We start from the raw sequence: 22152 nt of genomic DNA on the forward strand, positions 1-22152 counted from the left end.
TGAGAGTGTTAACAGAAATAACACTTTGACAGTTTTACATTGTCATCATTATTAAGGGTTAACAGCTCGCTGAATGAGGTATTCCCTAAATCCCAGAGACTCTCTGAAAAAGTATTCTCCACAACATCACTGAACCTGTGTAACTTAATGAAAGCTGTTCCGTGTAGTTTCCTTGATCAATAGGAAGTCAATCTCAGGTTAATGGCTAAGCCCTCCACTAATGAACAGAAGCAATCCAGATCTCTAACCAGCAGCCACAGTTGGATCCAATAACATATTTTCTTTGACATAAAGTCGTTTCTCTCGCCACACTGCATTGCCATCACTTGTGTGATTGACAGGGTTACTCACATGTCAATAGTAAAGATTTTCTGCAGCCTATGTGTACGCGTGTGTGTACAGAGTCCATTTCCTCCCAGCCGAAGTCTATTCATACCTCCCCATTGATTCATTGATCAATTGATTTGCCTGCTAAAAGCTAATGATGTAAGTAAGTGACTCTTTCAATTTGCATGGGGGGCATATACTGAAGGCATGCAGGCTTCATTCCAAAAACAGCAGCACATAGCTCCTCAGTTGTATGCACTGGCACAGAGACGAGGACAAAATAAATATTGATATACCTGGATATTATTTTATCTACACATACTGTGTGATTTTTATAAAAAAATGTTAAGATTCTATTTCAGACTGACAGCTGACCTTAGTATGTCAGAGGAGCCATGAGGCTTTTCCTTGACAGATGTCTTCACATCAGTCTGGATGCATTTTGTGAGGCCCTGCGCTCTTTTCTCTCTGCAACAGCTTATCTGTCTGTCTGCCGGGCCTTCCTTTCCTTTTGGAAACCCAAAGTCTGTTATATTGAAAATTACAATTTGCATTAATGTATCTCTCTCTTTGTGCAATATGTAATGGATGGACCACTTCTGAGTCCAATGAAAACCAAAAATATAGGAAAGAGAAAAAGTTAAATAACAAAAGGGCTATACGTATATTGGCTTTACCTACAAAAACATCAAGAAGCAAAAGGAAGTTCATCAAAAAGATGCAAAAGGTCTTTGACATTTGTCTTTACTCACCTGAGCTGTGTTATCCAGTAACTCTCTGAGTGCCTCATAAGAAATCTCATCACCTGTCTGGTTGAGCCAAGAGTTTACTGATTTCAAAAGGTTCATCACGATTGGACGGCCTGGAAGGTACTGCAGATTAAAAAACAACAGAGAGTAAGATGGCTGTAAACTTCAAGAATTTACAAATATGTATGTATAGGCCAAATAACTTTGATTTATCTAGAAGTTACTAGGTATAATACAATATCTGAAAAATATGAAGAAATGTAAATTTCTTGTTCAGTAATTTATCTTCACTAACATAGTAAAGTTTGTACCAACATGGTGTGTAGTTATTCAACAGAACAGAATTATCTTAACTTTTTAGAAGCTTTATATTTCAGTAAGATAATCATTCTTTCTCACATAAAAGCTGCAATACTTTTAGGACTTCATCAACATCGGTTTGATTACCGGAATAACGGATCAACAGAAGATGAGATTATAACAGCACTTCACACAGCCATCATTTAGACCATAAGAACACATATGTGAAGATGCTGTTTGTTGAGTTTAGTTTGTTTTCAATACCATCATTCATCATAAATTGATGTAAAAATTGAGCGAACTGGCCTTAAGCGGTTGCCTGTGTATGTGGATATTGGACCCCAAAGTGTGAGGATTGGAGACCACACCTCGTCCACTCTGGTCCTGAACACAGTAACTGCAGGTATGTGTCCTCAGTCCCGTCCTCTACTCCCTCGTCCCCTATTCACTCCACCAACACTATTGTCATGTTTGTCAATGACGCCCCCATAGTAGGACTGATAACTAATAACAGAGACAGCTTACAACATCTGGTACAATGGTGTTCCCATAACAACCTGGACTTATACACAACCAAATAAATGATAGTGAACTTCAGGAAATCAAGGCATACTGAACACTCTGTCCTCTGGATATGTGGGGAGGAGGTAGTGAAGGTAGAGGGTTCAAGTTCCTCAGGGTTCACATCTCATCTCATATCGGCCTACTGCTGCACAGCAGAGGACAGGAGGGACCTACAGCAGCTGGTGAGGGCAGCAGAGCGGGTGATTTTGGATTGGTTCTAACAAACACTAACAGACTGAGAAACATTTTCTTTCTACAGGCTCTAAAATGTATCTCCCCCCACCCTCCCCAACCCTAAGAGAGACTGAAGACATAAGTTGCTGAGCTTAGCAGCCCCCCCCCCAAACCAACAACCAGCACTTTTATACTATTTATCACTGTTAATTGATGTTATAACTGCTTTACACTATTTGACACTTTCTTTGTTTGAGAGCGTTTAGACTACAGTGCATTTCACTATTGTTTTAATATTGTTATTTTAATGTTATCTGTGATTTTTAAAAATTCATATTCTATTCTATTTAGGAGAAAATGTAGTGTCAGGATTATCAGCAGGCGACTCATCCTTAACAATATTTGTTCCCACGCTTTAGCTGCTGCAAAAAATGGTAGTCTGCGTGTTTTTCCTCTCAGCCCCTCCAAAGAAAGTGAGTAAATGAGCGTGCAGTTGCGCTTAAGCTTCTTCCTCCTTTAAGATCCATTTCCTAAGCCACTAACAACCACGTAGTTACCTGAGTACTCAATGCTTTCCCCTGCTCTGTATTTACGTCTTTACAAAGTACCATGGTAGCAACCACAACTGGGATGAAACACAACACTGTAGCTAGCAGCGTGGGCAACCTGAGGAGAAAGAGGAAATCCAGCTGATGTATGTCTGAGACCAGTGATGACAGAGTAAAGACAGACACAGGCAAACATGTCTTTACTGACAAAAGAAACTAATGATTTCCTTAGTGTTCAGACGATAAAAGAGAGAAGAGTGCTTAAAAACATTTCATCTAAATGTGTTTTCTATTCTCACTTTAAGCCTCATGGTTGATAATAATGGTCCTATTCCCAGAAATACACAATACAGAGGGATACACTTTTTTTTCCAAGACGTAAACAAACAGCAAAAAGACCTCTTCCACGGTAACTTTTGCCTAGGCCCGCAGGTATAATTTTGTATTTCATCATCGATTGGTCAGCTGATTTTTTTTATTTTAAATAATTGATGAAAATCTAGTCTAGTTATGCTTTCCCAGACACAAAGATGACAACTTCAAACATCTTATTTTTGTCAAACCAACTTTCTACAAGAAACACATACACAGTTTTGATCTTTTAGGTTAAAAAGAAAGCATAACAGTTTCATATCGATAAACTGGCTACAGCATATTTAGGCTTTATTGCCAAAATAAAAAAAGACATATTTAAGCCATACACCAACAAAGTAAATGGCAAATCATTTACTGGTGGTCAATTCATTTTCTGTAACTCTGTGTATTGCTTTTTGGCTTGACATGGCAGTATGGTTTGTCATCTTTAATACTGTAAACAATGAGGTAAAAGCATCATTCCACTTTTCCTTTGGCCAGTGTGCATCTAAGACAAAAAAGACAATTCCTAAAAAAAGAGAGAAAACCGGACACACAGATTGTCAGCGACATGTGGACATATTGAACAATTGTCTTCCACCATTTGTCCTTCTTAATACGTCTCAACACAATGGTGAACTTTCTCACACTAACACACAGACACAACACATCCACAGAAACACACACACCTCTCAGGCTCTGGCTCAGCCATCTATTCATCACTTTTAACAGGATCAGCGTGTTACACCCTGACCACTTAACCAGACCCCCAGTGATTTGCTAAGACCTCCTGGTCCAAGGCTAACAGTCCCGCTCTGTTTGTGACCCGTCATGTACACCAGAGTACTCCGCCAGGAATCTTTCACCCTCCATCCACTTGGCCGGCAGAACAATGTGTGATAAAAACCTGAATTTCCACATTTCTGTATTTTGACATAAAAGTTTAAACCACTGGATGATCTAACTTTATTTCCTTAAAAATGTGCTATTCTTGTGTGAGACTTGACTCATCCAGTGAAAACCGGCACAAAGATGGCTCCCTTACAGAACTAAGAATCAAAAGTACGAGTCATTTAAAAAAATCAGAGTGGATTAAACTATGCATATTATATACACTATACTATACATACTATAACGGATATCAATACAATATTTCCCACACAACATTAAAGGAGAAGCAGACAAAGGCCTGCAACATGTGCAGCTCACTGCTGGGAGAGTGATATAATAGGTTTAGGTCTGGATCGGAGGTCTAGATGCCAACCAGTCAGAAAAGCTCATTAAACAGTCATATGAATTTAAGCAGAAGAGAAAACGCAGGTGTTTCCAACTAATGGGTTTAACTCAGCATCACCAAAGCAACACTATTCATGAGCTCCTCGGGCCTGCTGATCGCCCTTTAACACAAAGGTTGTTGAACCACACTGAAGTCTACAAAGAGTCTGTTCGGACTCAGACATCAGTCAGTGTCATGTTGCTCTGCTTTTATCATACTTTGTCTTACCTTACATTTATTTCTCTTACTCTGTACCTCCCTGTCAGACTCTCTGACTTTAATCTTTGATGATACACAAAGTAAATCAGCCTGTCAAATGTAATATATATAAAACGTCAATTTAAAGAGCAAAACAGTGACAAGCATTGTAAGATCATGTCCTACACTGTGTTGAACATTCATATCGAGTAGTAAGTTTAAATCATCTCAAGTGGTCATGAAGAAGGGGAGGTCAGAAAAGTGTCACAAAAAACTATTTTCACCATTTAAATGAACCTACAGTACACTTACCTCTGTAAATAATGCTGAGGTTAGGCATTAGGGTTACACTATGCTATGGCAGCAGTGTCAGTGTTAAGGAGTTCAATGATACCTTTCAGATGACACATTAGGAACAAACTGTTCCTATTTTAAAATAGACACTTTATAAATATAATAAGAAAAACACAATGTGAATTTTTGTACAGGAAATAGTTACATTTGAATATATTATATTCTGAAATTATTTTTAATTATAATGAGACAATACAATCCATATTTGTACACTAAGTATTTATATATTTGAATTGTAGATATATTTTATTGTCTCATGTGTGACTTTTAGTTCATATAAGAAACTTATAATAATATTTTAACTTATCATTTTTTTAATTTGCCTTAATGATTTTATGTTTAGTGTTAGATGGCATGTCCTGGTGGAACAAAGACATGTCCTTTAAAACATTAATCATATATCTAACATCCAAACTGTTTTAATTCCAGTGATGATTCTGATCTTCCACTGTGGTATTGTCTAGTGGTGTTGCCTCTATCTTGAGAAAACAAACAAACACACACACACACACACACACACACACACACACACACACACACACACACACACACACACACACACACACACACACACACACACACACACACACACACACACACACACACACACACACACACACACACACACAGTCCCTCGTCTAACCCTATGTCGCTCCTGCCCCTGTCCCAGTTGGACCATGACAATCCCCTTCACCCCGGCAATATGTCATCCCTGATCCGATTAGTATCAGCAGCACTTGAGAAACCACAAGCTCCTTGTGGTGAGGGTCCCGAGAGGGAGGCATCTGTTGGCTTCAGCAGGGCCTGTGTACACGTGCCACATAATAGAAACAAGGCAAAACTTGTTTTTGTTTTTTACTGTCACTGACTGTAAACCACTGCTTAAAAAAGCCAAATGAATCAACATTTGTTAGAAGGATCTGATTATGAAATTTGTTTTAACATCCATGATTACATGTACAGTTGGGCTCACTAAAAAACACTTAGCATGTTTGGTAATAAGCAAACATTTTAGACTGAGTGCCAAGGCTGTGTCCCTTTAGACTACCCGCCCCCCCTTAATTCTTTGTTTTATTCCTCGGCCCCTCTGGGCTGAAGGGCTCCTTCAAGAAAAGCAGGATAGAGGTGTAATCCTTAAAAACCTTGCTGTAATGCTCTCATGCTTCGCAAGATCCACTTTTTTAATCCTCATATGTAGAGGATTCATAAATCCGGCTTCAGCCTGACAAGACAGTCAATCTAGTAATATAACGGCTGGGTCCAAAGGAGGAAAAAAAAGGAAAACCAAACAATTCTTCTGTTTACATGTTTGGATTGAGATGCAGGATATGAAAAGGAAGGAATTACAATTCTTAGACAAAACAGAGAACCACTAAATATTACAACACAAGGAGATTAATATAAACTAATCCATACATGGACTTTTCCTGTATCCAGATTATTTGCGGTTCACTGTTTTGATTCATTTGTACTCAAAGCTAGTGAAGATTTGAATAAACAAGCCTCTCAAATGTGAGTATTTGTGCCTTTTCCCTCCTTTCTACAATAGAGAAGCAAATATCTGTCTGACAATTTAAAACTTATCTGGGGAATATCCAATTGTAGCAAAAAATAAACGTTACTAGTATCCAAAAAAGGGAATAATCCTCAAATGAACTGATAATAATAACGATAACATAATAACGAGCAGCAGCCCCGACAATTTAGGGCAGTGTCATGTACATACACACCTTTATTTACCCAAATAAAAAGCACTTATTATTTTATTTGTCCAGAACGAAAAAGTGCGTCATGAGTTGGAAAATGTGTCACCAGTGTTTAGTGATGACAGTCGCACTGAGGTAACAGTGTTATGACTCACTTTCTCTCTCTAATCTAATTTAATCAAACGACTCAGTGGTTCAGTGTGTCACTTTTTACATAATGTGTCAGTTATCAGGAAGACAGAACGTTTTTACAGCCAGTACATTTCTTCATTGAACCCATTTTCAAATGACCAAAAACTAAAAAAAGAAAACAAATTACATTTTCAGCATTTTAACTACAATTGTAGACACTTGATTTGAGAGGATCAAGAAGAGGCTCATAAGCATTTCCTATTACCATGATTATTGCCTACGAGCCTTCAGTTTCAGCTTGCTTCTAATACATGAAGTGTCTCTAACAAGCCGACTGACTGAAAGGATTCAGCCTCTTTGTACTGAGATCGCTCAGTCAAACGACAACGAGGACTGTCACAAGTCAGCCCCAACAATGACGGCCTCCTCAGCTACACAAAGTCCTACTGAGCGCCTGGGCCATTTTGGTAGGGGTGCAGGCTAAAAATACCACAGGGACCTGCTGCTATTGACTAAACAAGCTGGAGCTAATGGGAGACCACTGTGCTCTGCCTCCCCCCCCCCACACACACACACACACACAAACACACTTACAGGCTCATACACACTCCAGCACTGACACACGCTTGCTACAATGCCTCCCTAGAGAGTGAGATATAATCAGAGAGATTGGTGGCAGACTCGGGCAGCGAGACAGCCTGCTGTGTCGCCAATAGGGACAGGGCTAGCAGGTCAGGCCTCATCATCACAACATGTTTGCATGGCCGGCACACTTCAGCGAGACAGGATGAAAAGAGGGAACAAGGCGAGCATGTGATAAGTAGTATAAGAAAGCATGAAGCAGGTAAACTATGGAAGCTGATCCATCAAAGAAATATAAACCCAGTGGAAACATTTAAAAAGAAAGCAAAATTAAATGGAAAAGTGAGCCATAGCAGTGGTTGGAAAAGGTTCGACAGGTTTAAAGAGGATTCAGGTGGTCGGGTGTTTAGGAATAGAGGGCTGTCACATTCACAAGTCTTTACAGAGATTCATTCGGAAATCATACACAGAAATATTGTACAAAAAAGAAGGAAGGTGTTGGGGTTCTGTTATCCAAGGCTTGCTAGTTATCAGTCTGTGTAAAGTCTATGTGCAGCGAGTGGTTGGCAGCCACGCTTCAATCCCCCTGGGAGCCAACATCAAGAGGGTCAACAATACCCAAGAGAGTCTTTGTGCTCCTGCACAAGTCAATGGCGTCCGCTCTGGCTTTCAGTGATGTGAATAAGTGTGCATGGGTTTGTCGGTGGAAAACAAAGTGCATCTGTCCAAACAACTGAATGGTTAACTTTGCCTAATGATGCAAATAGATTTGACGGTATATCTTTTATGAAGAGGGAACTTTAAGCCACAGGCAGAAAACAACAGCTCCAATGTGCTGCGTTAACACACATTCTGCTGTCTCACTCTCCACCTGCTGTCCACACGCTGTTACTACACATTGTGCTGCTGCCTGTGGTTGTTCATGCTTTCTTTGGAGCAAAGGGTTCTACAATTTTATCCTCTGACTAATTTCTACTAAGTAAAAAACTTAGCGATCTATTCTTTCCTAAGAAAGTAAAGAGTAAGATAGGGAAAAATAAAAGAGCTACTCATTATGCACAAAGGGAAAATAAGTGTTTACCTAATGCAAAATGATGGCGTGTTTTTTATTAGATGTCTTCTGTGGATTTTGTATTGCTGATTGTGTTATCTATTTTAATCATTTTGCTTTATCTCTAAAATCTCAAATAAACACTGAGAAACACGATATGTATATTTTTTTTATTAAACAATGAGCTGTAAAATATGTATATCATTTGGGTGTGTGTTTGCAGTGTGTCTGTAGACAGTGCTCTCCATTGTGGCTTTACCTTAACCAGGACAGAGATGTAGTTCTTCAGAGAAATCAGGCTCTCTCCTTTGATGACAGAATGAGCAGCTAGCTCCAGACGCAAAGAGTGGTGCAGCGTGGACTCCAGGTCTGCCATGTACACCCTGGACCTGAGCACAATAGCAAACTTCATGTGAGCAAATGACAAGACTGAGCAGAGAAAGATAGTTTAGTATTTGTATTCACTTGTTAAAGGGTCTCCAGGACTCCTGTGTGGTGTTGGTGCGGACGTCTTTAAAGTCTGGTGGAGGCTTCCCTGATCTCACCACTCCAGGAAGCCTCTGGAGGGCGTAAGAGTAGAAAGTACGAGCCTCGATGTTGCTGAGGGAGAGAAAGACAAGTAAGATAGATCCTTTGAGCATTTGAAATTACATTTATTATAAACTATATACCAAAGTATCATTTAGTTTTCAACAGGTGGTTCCAATTTATTAATATTTGAATGCTCCTTTTTTGCTCCCTTTAGTAATTTCTACTTTATGGCAACACTTTAGCACAGACCCAATTTATAAAGAATGGTCCATAAAGATTTCTTCCATTAATCTGAACAGAATTCCACATCTCCCTCATAAAACTCCTTTGTGACAAGCAGAAAAGAGCTGAATGCAAAACCGACATTTTCACCCAAAATCATGGAAACAACTTTAATGCTGTTGTGTCTGAATGGGACCACATCTCTGCAGCAAGGTCACAAAAACATGTATGTGTCGCAGAATACCGACATGTTTTGTTATCACATGTAAACATTGTTTGGCTTTCCAAAACATTTTGTTACACTGCGTGCATGTAGTTTGTACACTTAATTGTCAAGGGCTTACTTTAAACCAGCAAGAACCTCATACAAAGACCCTTTTTTAATTCCACATTTTGTTTCAGCTGTAAGCAGCTCTTAAAACAAATGTTTTATGACCAGTGATTTTCAGCCGTATATTTTACACACTTACGGGAATGCATTTCAAATACTGAGCAGATGGTGCCAGAGTATCGTGGAACTGAGAGTGAGAGATTGCCGATCATTAAGTCGTGTGATAACACTGCAACTGGAGTCACTGCTCTCTCTTTCTCTCTCCCTCTCTCCCTTTCTATGCCCTTCCACCTCTCACATCCTCCTCTCATTTGCTTTCCCCACTTGTCAGGGGAAGAGAGAGAGAGAAAGGGTGGGCATCGTAAAAACTGGAGCAGGAATGGTAATAAGGAGGATGGATACTCCGGGCTCACGCTCACTCACACCAGCCTGGGACTCAATTACACCTGCGTGTCTGGTGGGAGTGTACAGATGTGGAGGGAGAGCCATTCATCCAGCGATCCCAGGGGCTGGCGGGCAGGCAAGCAGGCATCAGGGTGGGCTGGGAGGGAATGCATTCACCTGGGACCAGCACACATTACATGCATGACGGATATGAGACGCCCCTGTACGCTCTCAACCACACACACACACGCACACACACACATGCACGCACCCCCTGCTCTCCCAGGATCAATCAGACATTCAGCGATGATGGGAGGCCATCTGTCGCCGTGTGTGGTTGGGGGCTTGTTTGGCAGGTGAAGCCAGAAAAGCAATGGCATTGTTTTCATGCAAGAAATTAAAAAACCTCCTCTCTGTACAGTGATGGAGATGAGGGGGGTTGGAAGGGGAGAGATGGAGGGTGAATAAATAAATCAGCAATAAATCATTCCCTTTTTGCATTTGTCAACTAAAAAGAGTCCTCTTTGCATGCCAAGTTATTGAAACAGCCAAACAAAGAGGTAGAGAACAGCAGATGAATTTGCAGGCTGAGAAATGATCAGAGATGCTTTATGAAAGTGAATAATGGGAGCGATTTTGATGCTCTGATCCCATTAAGAGTCCAGATGTTTAAAAGTATTCTCATGAATAGGGTTTAGATAATGAAGGTTTTCTGTGGAAAGCAAAGTCGTCACCTCAGGAACAATAGAAACAAAGGAAGATACACTTGGTGTTTGTGTATTTCTGATCAAGCTAAATGGAAATTACTGTAAAAAGTTTGACATGTTGTTACGATGTATACAAAATTATATAATGCATTCCTTATACCTTCCAATCCCATTCTCCTGTTTGATATAAAAGAAAACAGTTTGAATCCTCTTTGGATTCTTAGAGCCTTCTGTATCCGTTTATTTGAAAAACTAAGGCTGGAAAAGTATCATTTCCTAAACGTACATATATAAATGCAAACAATAATGTTGAACATCTTGCAGTAAAAGCTTTGTGCACTATTCAAACAAACCTATGCTGTGTGTTGCTCTCAGACCGTGCTGAAAGGAGAAATACAAGACGAACAGTAGCATTACTGTTCTTCATTGTACTTTGAACCATTGTGCTGTCTTGCACATTACAGAGCACAAATTCAATTCTGCACGTTGTTAAGTGAAGATAAATGGCATTGTTTCATCCTGTTGGAGGTGGTGCTTGTTACTGCTCAGCCAAATGTTCATGTCCCTATCTGCCCTCTGATATTTGCATGTTTACATAGAAGGTTTGTCATGTGAAGAACCATCCCAAAGCAGCTGCTGCGCAAAGAAGTGTTCTAATAAACTTTCAGATAGAGACTCTTCATGGGCACTGACTGAATCCTCCTGTAATCCTCATTAGCAGCACAACACCACAAAATGTAGCACAATCCTTCACTGCATTACACAAACTGCTGTTTTTTATTGTGTTTAAAAAACACAGACTGTAGTAAAGTTAAAATGCACCCACCCACACAGTTGTTTAAAATGTCAGACTAAAAGAGAAACACCCATGCTTGGGGGAAAGTTTGCCAGAGCTCCACATAGAAATTAATTGGGAAGGAATTTTGGTCTGACAGTGAGCTTTAAGGTTTAAAACAAATGTGATACAAGGGTCAGACAGATGTCACTCATGCAAAGTCCATACACACCTATGTGATCGCTGAACTATGCCTTCTGAGGCTAAAACACAGGGAAGCATGGGTGAGCAGAGTTATTTTTTAAATTGTGTCTAATTAAAAAAAGGACATTTCTCTAAAAGAATGGTAAAGCTAAGTGTGGCTATGGTGACAGATTTTCAAATGTTAAGGCCATGGTGGAGAAAGGCCGATGTATCCCACAATTTAACACGTTTTCAACATCGTCTACACGAAAAGAAAAACACGACTTGCATCAGCTGTTTTATAATTGTATTGTAAACTAACACAGCACACCCTTTAACAGAGAAGTAGGCCTGGCGGATGTTTGTAAAAGCAGTCGTAGAAGCTTTAATGAACTTGTTTGACAAATCAAGGTCCATGGAGATTGTTATATAAGCATTCAGGATTTTCCGCAGTTGAAGGGCACAGATACTCACACTTTGAGTCGGGTGAAGTTGCCTCCAGGAAAGTAAAGGTAGCAGGATGGAAACTCAGTCACTCCCAGTGTGGACACCAGACCTGCCTCAGTGCTCAGGACTCTCCGCACAGCTACGTTCTCAAACTGCAATAGGTCCAGGGTGACCTTTAGAAATGTAATGGTAACACACAATAAAATAAAGATTGACGTCATGTTAACTTTCATGTTATTTACTGATGTCCTGTTCGTCTTTGAAATGTAATTATTTCCAATCACAGAGCACCAGGGAAATTATTCTTTCAAACAATCGATACATCAGCTTATTTTGACACACACAAAAAATCACTTCTTTGTTAAAGTCATAAAAGTCAGCCAGAGGAAAGTTTTTCTTTTACTTCTGTGATGCTACCTGGACATGGATGGAGTGAAATTTATTCAGTCATTTTAAAACTATGTCTCTTCTGCTGACTACAATAAAACATATTCCACAGAAGTAAGAAACACAGAGCTCAGGCTGAAGGAAACATGGACTGATACCTCTCGGCCGATAAAGGATCCAGCTTCCTCAAAGATCAGAGCGAGGTGTTGAACGTTGTTGGTCTCAAAGAAGCTGACAAGCTCCGCTTCACTGGAGAAAGAGGAGCACAAAGAAAGTCCAAGTTGATGAGTCAAACATTTACTGTCAGATTATTCTACCCGACAGGTGACTGGATTCCACTCAAACACAAACATTTTCCTTTGGACTCCTTTTATTTTGAGAGGTAATTTGTCAGCGGTTAAAAAGAAAAATAGAACAGAAATAAATATATGTATACCTGTGCCTAATGCAAACAGCAACACTTTAAGATTGCAATTGAGCATCCTTGTCACAGCCTTTAAGGATCATTGATCCTTTCAAAAAACAGCTTCAATAAGGAATATCTGACATGATGCAGGAAAACTGGCTGGTTCTCTCATTATCTCATAAGTCATGTTATATATAAATCATGTTATCCATGAGTTTTTCACAGACCAAAAAAAAAAAAACTGCAACAAAAGATAAAGGAAAAAAAGAAATCTAACCATGAAACTGAAATACACAAAGTTTGGCATTATATGAATAAATGAAAAAAATGTGTATGGCATGTTAAGCTTGCAGTGACAATATTTTTTACGGGCTGGTTCAACAGGATGCCAAGTATAGTGACAGGAATAATCAGAGCCAATGCCTTGTGGACAGACATGTAGAACGCCCCACCTGTCACTTAAAGTGACAATAACCCAAATCATGTGTAACTATAAGCATTAATATGTTTTAAAACAGAAGTTTTATAAATCATTTGGCCCCTTACAGTTCTGATGAAGAAATTTGTGAAAGCGATCAGAACAGTTTGTTGTCGCAGATTGTAAACAGGTAATGTCTGCTGTATTTGAACATCAAGCTTTTTAAGTGGTTCACTTACATTTGGAGCTAGCCTCAAGTGGACATCTGGAAAACTGCAGATTAAGGCACTTCTGTTTTTGGCATTGTTTTTGAGTGAAGTACTTTAAAAGGCAAGGCAAGTTTATTTATATAGCACATTTCAACAACAAGGCAATTCAAAGTGCGTCACACAAGACATCAAAAGCATCATGACAGAGGAAAGAAAAGAAACATTAAAATAGAAAATTTAAATGAACATATGTTCAAATAAAAATAATTCTAATTAAATTAATTGAAATAAATAAAGTTAAAATATAAAAAGAGAGGACAGAGAGCAGACCTGTCCCAGACGACCTGAGCGGTCTGGATGGTTTGTAATTAATCAGGAGGTCACTAATGTATTTTGGCCCTAAACCTTTAAGCGCTTTATAAACCATGCAGCAGGATTTTAAAGTCTATTCTCTGACAGACTGGGAGCCAGTGAAAGGACCTCAGAACTGGACTGATGTTATCCATTTTCTTGGTTTTGGTGAGGACTCCAGCAGCAGCGTTCTGGATCAGCTGCAGTTGTCTGACTGATTTTTAGGCAGACCTGTAAAGACACTGTTACAGTAATCAAGACGACTGAAGATAAAAGCATGGACAAGTTTTTCCAGGTCCTGCTGGGACATAAGTCCTCTAATTCTTGATATGTTCTTCAGGTGATAGTAGGCTGATTTTGTAATTGTCTTAATGTGGCTTTTAAAATTGAGGTCTGAGTCCATCACTACGCCCAGATTTCTTGCCTGGTCTGTGGTTTTAAGTCTTACTGACTGAAGCTGATTGCTGACTCTTAGTCGCCCCTCCTTTGCTCCAAAAACAACAACCTCAGGTTTGTCTTTGTTTAGCTGGAGAAAATTTTTGCACATCCACTCATTGATTTGCTCTATGCATTTACCCAGTGCTTTCATGGGACCATGGTTGCCTGGTGACATTGTAATATATTTGTGTGTCGTCTGCGTAGTTATGATAACTTATTTTATTGTTTTTTATAATCTGAGCTAGTGGGAGCATGTAGAGGTTAAACAGAAGAGGCCCCAGGATGGAACCTTGGGGAACTCCACAAGTAATTTTTGTTTGCTCAGATTTGAAGCTACCTATAGACACGAAGAAGTCCCTGTCCTTTAAGTAGGATTCAAACCAGTTTAGTACTGTGCCAGAAACTCCCACCAAGTTTCCCAGTCGGTCGAGTAATATATTGTGGTCAACTGTGTCGAACGTAGCACTGAGCTCAAGTAAAACTAAGACTGAGGTTCTGCCACTGTCTGTGTTTAAACGGATGTCATTAAACACTTTAACCAGAGCTGTCTCAGTGCTGTGATTTTGTCTAAAACCTGACTGGAAGACATCGAAACAGTCACTCAATGTCAAGAAGTTATTTAACTGTTGAAAAACAGCTTTTTCGATTATTTTACTTAAAAAAGGAAGATTTCATATAGGCCTGTAATTGTTCATTATTGGCTTGTCTAGATTGTTCTTTTTTAATAGTGGCTGGATGACTGCTGGGGGGCCTGTGGGAAGACACCTGAGAGAAGAGACAGGTTTACAGTTTGTAACAGATCTGGAGCCATGACTTGGGAAACTTTTTTGAAAAAACCTGTTTGCAGAATATCAAGACAGCCGGAGGAGGAATTTAATTGCTGTATAATGTCCTCCAGGCTTTTAAGGTTGATTTGATTAAATTGTGTCATGGTGCTTAGGTTGGTTTTAAATGGACACAGCACATATCCCGATCCTGATGATGAGTTACTGACAGTTTGTCTAATTTTCTGGATTTTTTCAGTAGGAAGGTGGAAAATGTATTACAGGCCCTGGTAGAATGAAATTCAGATGCTATTGACACAGGAGGGTTTGTTAGCCTGTCGACAGTAGCAAACAGGGCACAAGCATTATTATTGTTTCTGGTGATGATGTCAGAGAAGAAAGATTGCCTTGCATTCCTCAGTTGTGAATTATAAGTGTGAAATCTCTCTTTGTAGATGTCATAATGAATCTGGAGATTAGTTTTACGCCACCTGCGTTCAGCTTTTCGACAATCTCTTTTTCCGTTTCTTACCAGTGTCGAATTTCTCCATGGAGATTTTTTCTTACCCGGGGACAACCTTCACCTTAGTGGGAGCAATGGAATCAATAACATTTGTGATTTTAGAATTTAAGTTATCTACCAACTCACTGACTGAGCCCCAGGACAGGGCAGCTGTGGAAGAGAAAACCTAGTTAAATATTTCACTGGTGTTTCAGTGATACACCGTTTTGTGATCACTTTTGTTTTAATACTTTTGTACACTGACATAGTACTCTCGTGTGTGTGGGCTCTGTCACGTGCTGAGTCAGCCCAAAGCTATCAAGAGTGAGAAACAGTTCTTTGGTCCCTCTGTCCTGGGGTTTATCAACATGGATGTTAAAATCACCAACAATAATAACACAGTCAAAGTCAATACAGATTACAGACAGCAGTTCAGTGAAATCATCAAAAAAGTTTGCACAGTATTTAGGTGGCATGTAAATATTTAGGAACATGGCTCTGGGGGTGGACTGAAGGGCCACATATTCAAAAGAAGCTAAATTTCCAAAAGATAATTGCTTACATCGGAAGGAGTCATTAAACAAAACTGCAACTACTCCTCCTCCTCTCTTATGCACTCTGGCCTCGCTTACAAAACTGAAGTTGGGAGGGGTTGACTCGATAAGAACAGCTGCACTGTTATTTTGATCTAACCAAGTTTCAGTTAAAAACATAAAATCAAGCTTGTGCTCAATAATAAAATCATTGATTAAAAATGATTTCCCTGCCAGTGATCTAATGTTTAGTAGAGCCAGCTTTAGGGTCCTAGAAGCTTCATCTGCTAATGTTTTTGGGACAGGACAAGTTTGAGAAGTTTGCAAAATCACATAACTGCCTTTTGTTTCTTGGCAGAGTCCCCTTTATTCTTCTATTACCTATCATCACAGAGATTTCAGGGCCCCGGCTTATCCTGGAGAGAGTCATGACTGCTGATATCCTTGCAGCCTGGACCCAAAACACATCAGTTTGACCTCTGAACGTTCTGCATTTCATCCTTATCAAACTGAGAAGACAAAACATGACGCACCCGCGGAGGGACGGGGGGGGGGGGGGGGTGACAGCCGTGTCGGAACGGGCGATAGTGGGCGCCGTCGGGTGATTATGGAAGAGAAAAAGGGAGAAGGGCGGGGGGTTCTTTTTAATCCAGCATTGACCAGCTCCTTCATCTGGTCAGGGAACTCCAGGTGGGGGGAGGAGGGAGATAGGGTGATTAGGGAGGAAGATGATGAGCTGATCGGGGTTCGAGGGGGCGAGGGTGGTGAGACTTCCGAGGTGTTGGTGTTGGTGAGGGGGTCGAAGGTGGATGGAGACCCCTCCTCTTGGTTCCGATGTCTCTCCTCTTTAGGTCTCTCCTCAGATACTGGCAGACGTGATTCTTGACAAAGGTTTTCATCCCGCTGTGTTTTGTCTTTCTTGAAAGCTGTTTTCTTTTGTCTCTTGTCCTTGGCAGAGAGAACTGATGGTTGAGGCAGGGAGTAAAATAGGTTAGAGGTGAACAGTTTCACCCCTGACATGTTCAGGCAAAATCCATCTGCCTTAAAAAGATGTCTGCATTCCCAGAAAATTTTTAATTTTTAAATAAAATTCACTGAATGGGCATTACATGCAGTTATAAGCCAGTTATTCAGTGCCAACAACCTGTTGAATCTCTCCTCTGCTCTTCTGACTGGTGGCATGGGGCCGCTGATAAACACATCCACATCCAAGGGGCTGACCATCCTCAGCAGACCAGTGAAGTCCTGCTTCAAGACTTCTGATTGTTGTTTTGTGACATCATTTGACCCAATGTGTAGTATGACATTCTTCACAGTCGGGTGTTCCGCCACAATATGCAGGATCCTTTCTGCTAAATCAGAGATCATATCTCTGGGAAAACACGGTACTTCTGTGTTTTTACCGCACATCCTTTGTACATCTTTAACAGCAAAGTCACCCACAATCAGAGTTTCAAGCCCGGCCTTTAGCTTTCCCTGCAGCCTTTTACTTTTTGATATGTTTTCAGTCTTTACCCTGGTGTCTGAGGATGGAGAACCAGATGAAGATCCAGGGCTCTGCAACAGAGGGTAATATCTGTTCTGTAGTTCCACATTCATTTGTGGTGGAGGTTTGTTTCTAACCTTCCCTTTCGCAGCTGTCCACGGCTGTGTCACTCTAGATACAGGGGTTGAAGAGGCACTTTGCAGGGGAGGTAGTGCAGGCCAGCCGGTCTCATCACATATCTCAGCTCGCTGTGCTCTGCCTGTTATCCGTCTTCCCATTTCCCAGAGAAATTATTTCTTCTTTGGCTTAGCAACAAGACAGTTCCAAGGAGGACTACCATTCGTAGACAAAACAGAGCCCACCTTTGTCATTGTAGAGGTCTCTGTGCTCCTTTGCTGTGTGTTAGCTTGCTCTTGTCCACTATTCTGAGTTAGTGGTAATGTGGTGTCATTCCCGCACAGTCCGTTCACTTCCACATTCACTTCTAGACGATTCATCTTCGTCTCCAGCACTGCAATTTTCTGAAGAAGTTTTTGGTAATCGTCCTTGTAGAAGGGCGGCATCTTGTTGCTGATTAGCTTTAGCTGTGTTCGGCGTTTCAAAGTGCTGCGGCACAGGCTTGTGCTCTTGTCAGGCCACAGTCGTGTAGCGATGCAGAGGTAAAAAATTTTTAAAAATATGGCTAAAGACCTCCTGTATCTATCAAAAAATATAGTCCTGAGGATTTGGAAATGTCCAGGACCGGCTGTCGATTAAATTAGGTTTAGAAAAAAGAAGATATCAGCAAAAGAATATAAGCAAAGCAGAGAGCAAGAAGAAAAGCGTCTGCACTGTAAGAAAGCAGAAAGGCAGTCTTCTAAAGACTGATTTAACAGAAGATATGTGTGTGTGTGTGTGTGTGTGTGTGTGTGTGTGTGTGTGTGTGTGTGTGTGTGTGTGTGTGTGTGTGTGTGTGTGTGTGTGTGTGTGTGTGTGTGTGTGTGTGTGTGTGTGTGTGTGTGTGTTTACCTGGTGGGCTCCAGTGGGGGGCAGGCTGGGGGCCAGGGCTCTAGGGCATGGGTTTCCAGTTTGTCTATGACCTTCTGACGGAGCCGCCTAACATCACGATGTGCAACTGGAGGTCAAAGACAAACACTCATGACGACCTGGGTGTAAGTACTAATAACTGCCATTTTAGTATCTAATGATGCACAAGCTGATCTAAGGCTGAAAAACAGAACTACATATATCACTTTGATCAACATGCATATTTCTATTCTGACCTACTGAATCCTGAAACTGCACGTTCTATATGAAATGTAATTTAATATGAGGGCTTCTTTATTTATATTAGAACTCAATAGATTCCATGTGTTTAGTAGTGGCAGCAGTAGAAGTGGTACCTCCGAAGCGTTGTCCTGTAGCACCAGCATTTGAATACGCATGGAAGAACTATAGGGAGAAAGAGACAGTTTCGGTTACAGAGAATGGAGAGAGAGAGGGAGAAGAGAGATCCGATAAGACGACCCTCATACTGCCATGAATGAACCAAAGCCATGTTGTCTAATGTTTGGTAGTGGCGGGGGCAGCTTTCCCTGTGCCTGCCCTGACCCCTAAATCCTTCCTGGTTTAAATGAGTCGCAGATGTTGGAGCTTCATCCTGAGTTGAATCAGAAGGAGCTCTTTGTTTCAACGGCTTTCGCTGGAAGACAGCGAGGAGTGACAAGGAATGTGAGCAGAGCAAACACACACACACACAACTAATGACTGATCATATATAAAACACACATGCCGATGTTGCAAGCTAGAGGCCTTCACAGTGTGGATGCTGATCATGCAAACGCTAACTAGATTGGGGACAAACTCTTGGACATGCATTATCATGTTTTCATGTGCAGCTCTAGATATGCATAATCACTTTAAAATAGGGAGCAAGACTCCTCCCAATAATGACACAGGATTATACTGAACTCTAATTATACAACTGACACAGGGATAAACAAATATAATACTTTTAATCAGTGGATTCTACAGATTTTGAAGTTTCCAAATGACAATGCCTCCAAAAGGTGATTTTTATTCATTCAATCCACACATTACATTTTTAAAATACAGAAACATACTAAATATAACAGTATTTGTAAAGTATGGTTTGATGCATGCAGTCGTAAGACGACTACGTCTGAGTGGAGAAGACAGGCAATCATACAATCCAGGTGGCATTAACGCTCCTAAATGTTTGCCGAATGCTTTTTTAAAAAAAAGAAGATGCAGATGAAACAAAACACAGAAGAAAAATAGGAATATAGGAGGATGACACTGCAGAGCTAGATGCTTCTATAAATCAGTAGTGTGGGGAAACTTTGGGTTCACAGTGTGGTATGTCATGGGAAAAACATCAAACATGCTAATGAATATCAGCCAGAGGTACCAATCACTGGAGCTCAAAGAAGGACAACAGCTGTCCAACAAGTTCTCTCTGCTGTTTTAAAGAAACACCTCTGGATGTGAAAGCAGAGAGGGTCAAAGACATTACCGAAGCGAACACATTTTTAAGGCTGTAGACAAAAACGGCTTGAAGTATTTATTAAAAGTACCCAAACCTAGCTACAATGTCCCATCCTGGTGAGTACTTTTTGTTTCTTGTCCACGTTGAACCAAAGTTGTACCAGACTGTGGTCCGAAAACAGAGGTCCCAACAGAACCATGACCTTTGTGACCCGTTAAATCCCTAGACTGGAGGAACAAGAAATAAGATGTATCTTAATGTAGACTAGTCTACTTTTAAAGTAATCTTGCATCTCATCTAATTCGGGCAGACATTTTTAAAGTTGGGAAAATTGACTGGGTCCAAAATAGAGAATAACATCACTGTGGTTTTAACAGCTTTGTAATACCTTTAAAGTGGGATATCCTGTTATTCCAAATCTTACACAGAGCTTCATGTTGACCTCTGTAGCACAGTCCAAAGCTGCCAGGTCCACAGCTGGCTTCCACTCTGCAGAGACATCAAATAAAGAGAGAGAGAGAGAGAGAGAGAGAGAGAGAGAGAGAGAGAGAGAGAGAGAGAGAGAGAGAGAGAGAGAGACTTGCTGATGGGGTCTTGACATTTTGTGCCAATGAGCATTACACCAGAGCCATTTTATAATAAACAGCAGTTTGACTTCTATATTATAAATCATCCGTAATCAGGGCTTCATTTCAACCCTCCACATAATTTATGTGTGGACTAACTAATGACAACTGACACTTATCAGGACAACATTTGAACCTGCCATTTTACACAGGTGTGAGCAACAGGTTAACCGTACCAGACCAAGGCACTACAAGAGATGATTTGGAGCTGACTGTTCGGTTCAGGATTAAAAACCATAGGACTGAAATAATCCCATGACTAAGGCCTGACTGACCATCATCCCATTTGTATTTATTACAATGGCTGTGTGTGATATTTCTTTTGTCTCATGAGCTACAGCAACAAAAACTTAGCTGGAGGATGTGATATGGAGCCACAGTGCTGAGCAGAATAAAAACACTCATTAGATCATATGCTCCAATTAACAGATCAAAAACAACAGCTTGGTCTATGCAGTTGATCAAATACAGTGTAATACCAATGTAATATAAAGGCTAAAATGACTTAAGGAGCATTAGTCCCTCACTGTAGAACCATCTTAACAACGCAGTGGACATAATGTATCAGTACACTGGACTAATATACCTGTGTACACCTTTAGCTACGTGACATGTTGCACTTACGTACCATTTATATCTCGAGCCAGGCTTTTGTAATACGGAGAAAAGTTGACACAGTGTCCACACCATGAAGCGTAAAACTCCACAACCAAAGCTGCTGTAGAGTTCACTAAAACCGAGTCCACATTGTCCGGACTCAACACGATGACCTGGTCAGAAGCCGAGTACAGTCCAGCATCCGCGAAAGAGGGAAAAACCAGACAGAAACACAACCCAACTGCAAATGTCGCTATCTTTCTGGGGCATATTTGTATTTCGTGAGTAAACCGAGACGTGGCACGTCCGAAGCTCCGCGCCATCTTCGTCAGTCCGAGCTGCTGCAGCTTGACGACGGCGAGTTTCGACCTCCGTGCCTCAAAAGTTGACTCAACTTTTTGCTTTTTCTCCCGTCTCCTTTTCCAGGCCAGTGGCAGACTTCACGGGTCCTCCCCCCCTCTCCTCCCGACCAGTTAGTGCCTGACCAAAATACAAAGGCTCAATAAAGACACACCCTCCCACATGCGTTCATCCCACTCATTAACCTGTTTCATATAATCAAGAAAGTGATGGGAGGTGATCTCAGTGACGCGTGAGTGGCTCTCATATAGAAAACACAATAATAATAATAATAATAATAATAGAATTACAAAATAAAAACTATGACTACTACCAAAAGTGTACTCTTGCCAAGGAGCAAGGTTTTGAATGAAAAGAGTCCTACTTGGATCTTCGTCACACGCATCCATCCGTCAGTGAATTAAGTTATCTCCATGACAACCAACGAGCGTCACCCACCGGGCAACGTCATCAGATCTTTCACCCGAGCCTTTAACTAAAACATTTTCCTCATAACCTCCAACGTTACCAACATAATAATCTTTACTTTGGTAAAATAAGGTCCATGTCTTTGTATCAGAAGATCTGTCTTTTAAAACATCTCTAGGATTTTAGGACTACTGAAATATCACCAATAAAATTAAATACAAAATTCCCAGAAAAGCCAACCCGTAGCATCTTTATCAGCCACAAAATAAATAAATGAATCATAT

The 22152-nt window shown here is 40.6% G+C and overlaps 1 protein-coding gene across 1 annotated transcript in view; it reads right to left on the reverse strand.

The window, feature by feature from the left end:
• qsox1 (quiescin Q6 sulfhydryl oxidase 1) overlaps positions 1–21574 on the reverse strand; it is a 32989-nt gene extending 11415 nt beyond the window's left edge. The window contains exons 1-9 of the mRNA XM_020631855.3: positions 21132–21574; positions 20266–20366; positions 18772–18820; positions 18398–18503; positions 12441–12531; positions 11923–12068; positions 8781–8915; positions 8575–8704; positions 1080–1199 (exon numbers count right to left, since the gene is read on the reverse strand). Coding sequence (XP_020487511.2) covers positions 1080–1199; positions 8575–8704; positions 8781–8915; positions 11923–12068; positions 12441–12531; positions 18398–18503; positions 18772–18820; positions 20266–20366; positions 21132–21423 — 1170 coding nt within the window. The 5' untranslated portion in view covers positions 21424–21574. The remainder of the gene's footprint in view (positions 1–1079; positions 1200–8574; positions 8705–8780; positions 8916–11922; positions 12069–12440; positions 12532–18397; positions 18504–18771; positions 18821–20265; positions 20367–21131) is intronic.
• Positions 21575–22152: the final 578 nt, after the last annotated feature.

The sequence above is a fragment of the Labrus bergylta genome, chromosome 6 (assembly GCF_963930695.1).
Source record: "Labrus bergylta chromosome 6, fLabBer1.1, whole genome shotgun sequence".
Lineage (NCBI taxonomy): Eukaryota > Metazoa > Chordata > Actinopteri > Labriformes > Labridae > Labrus > Labrus bergylta.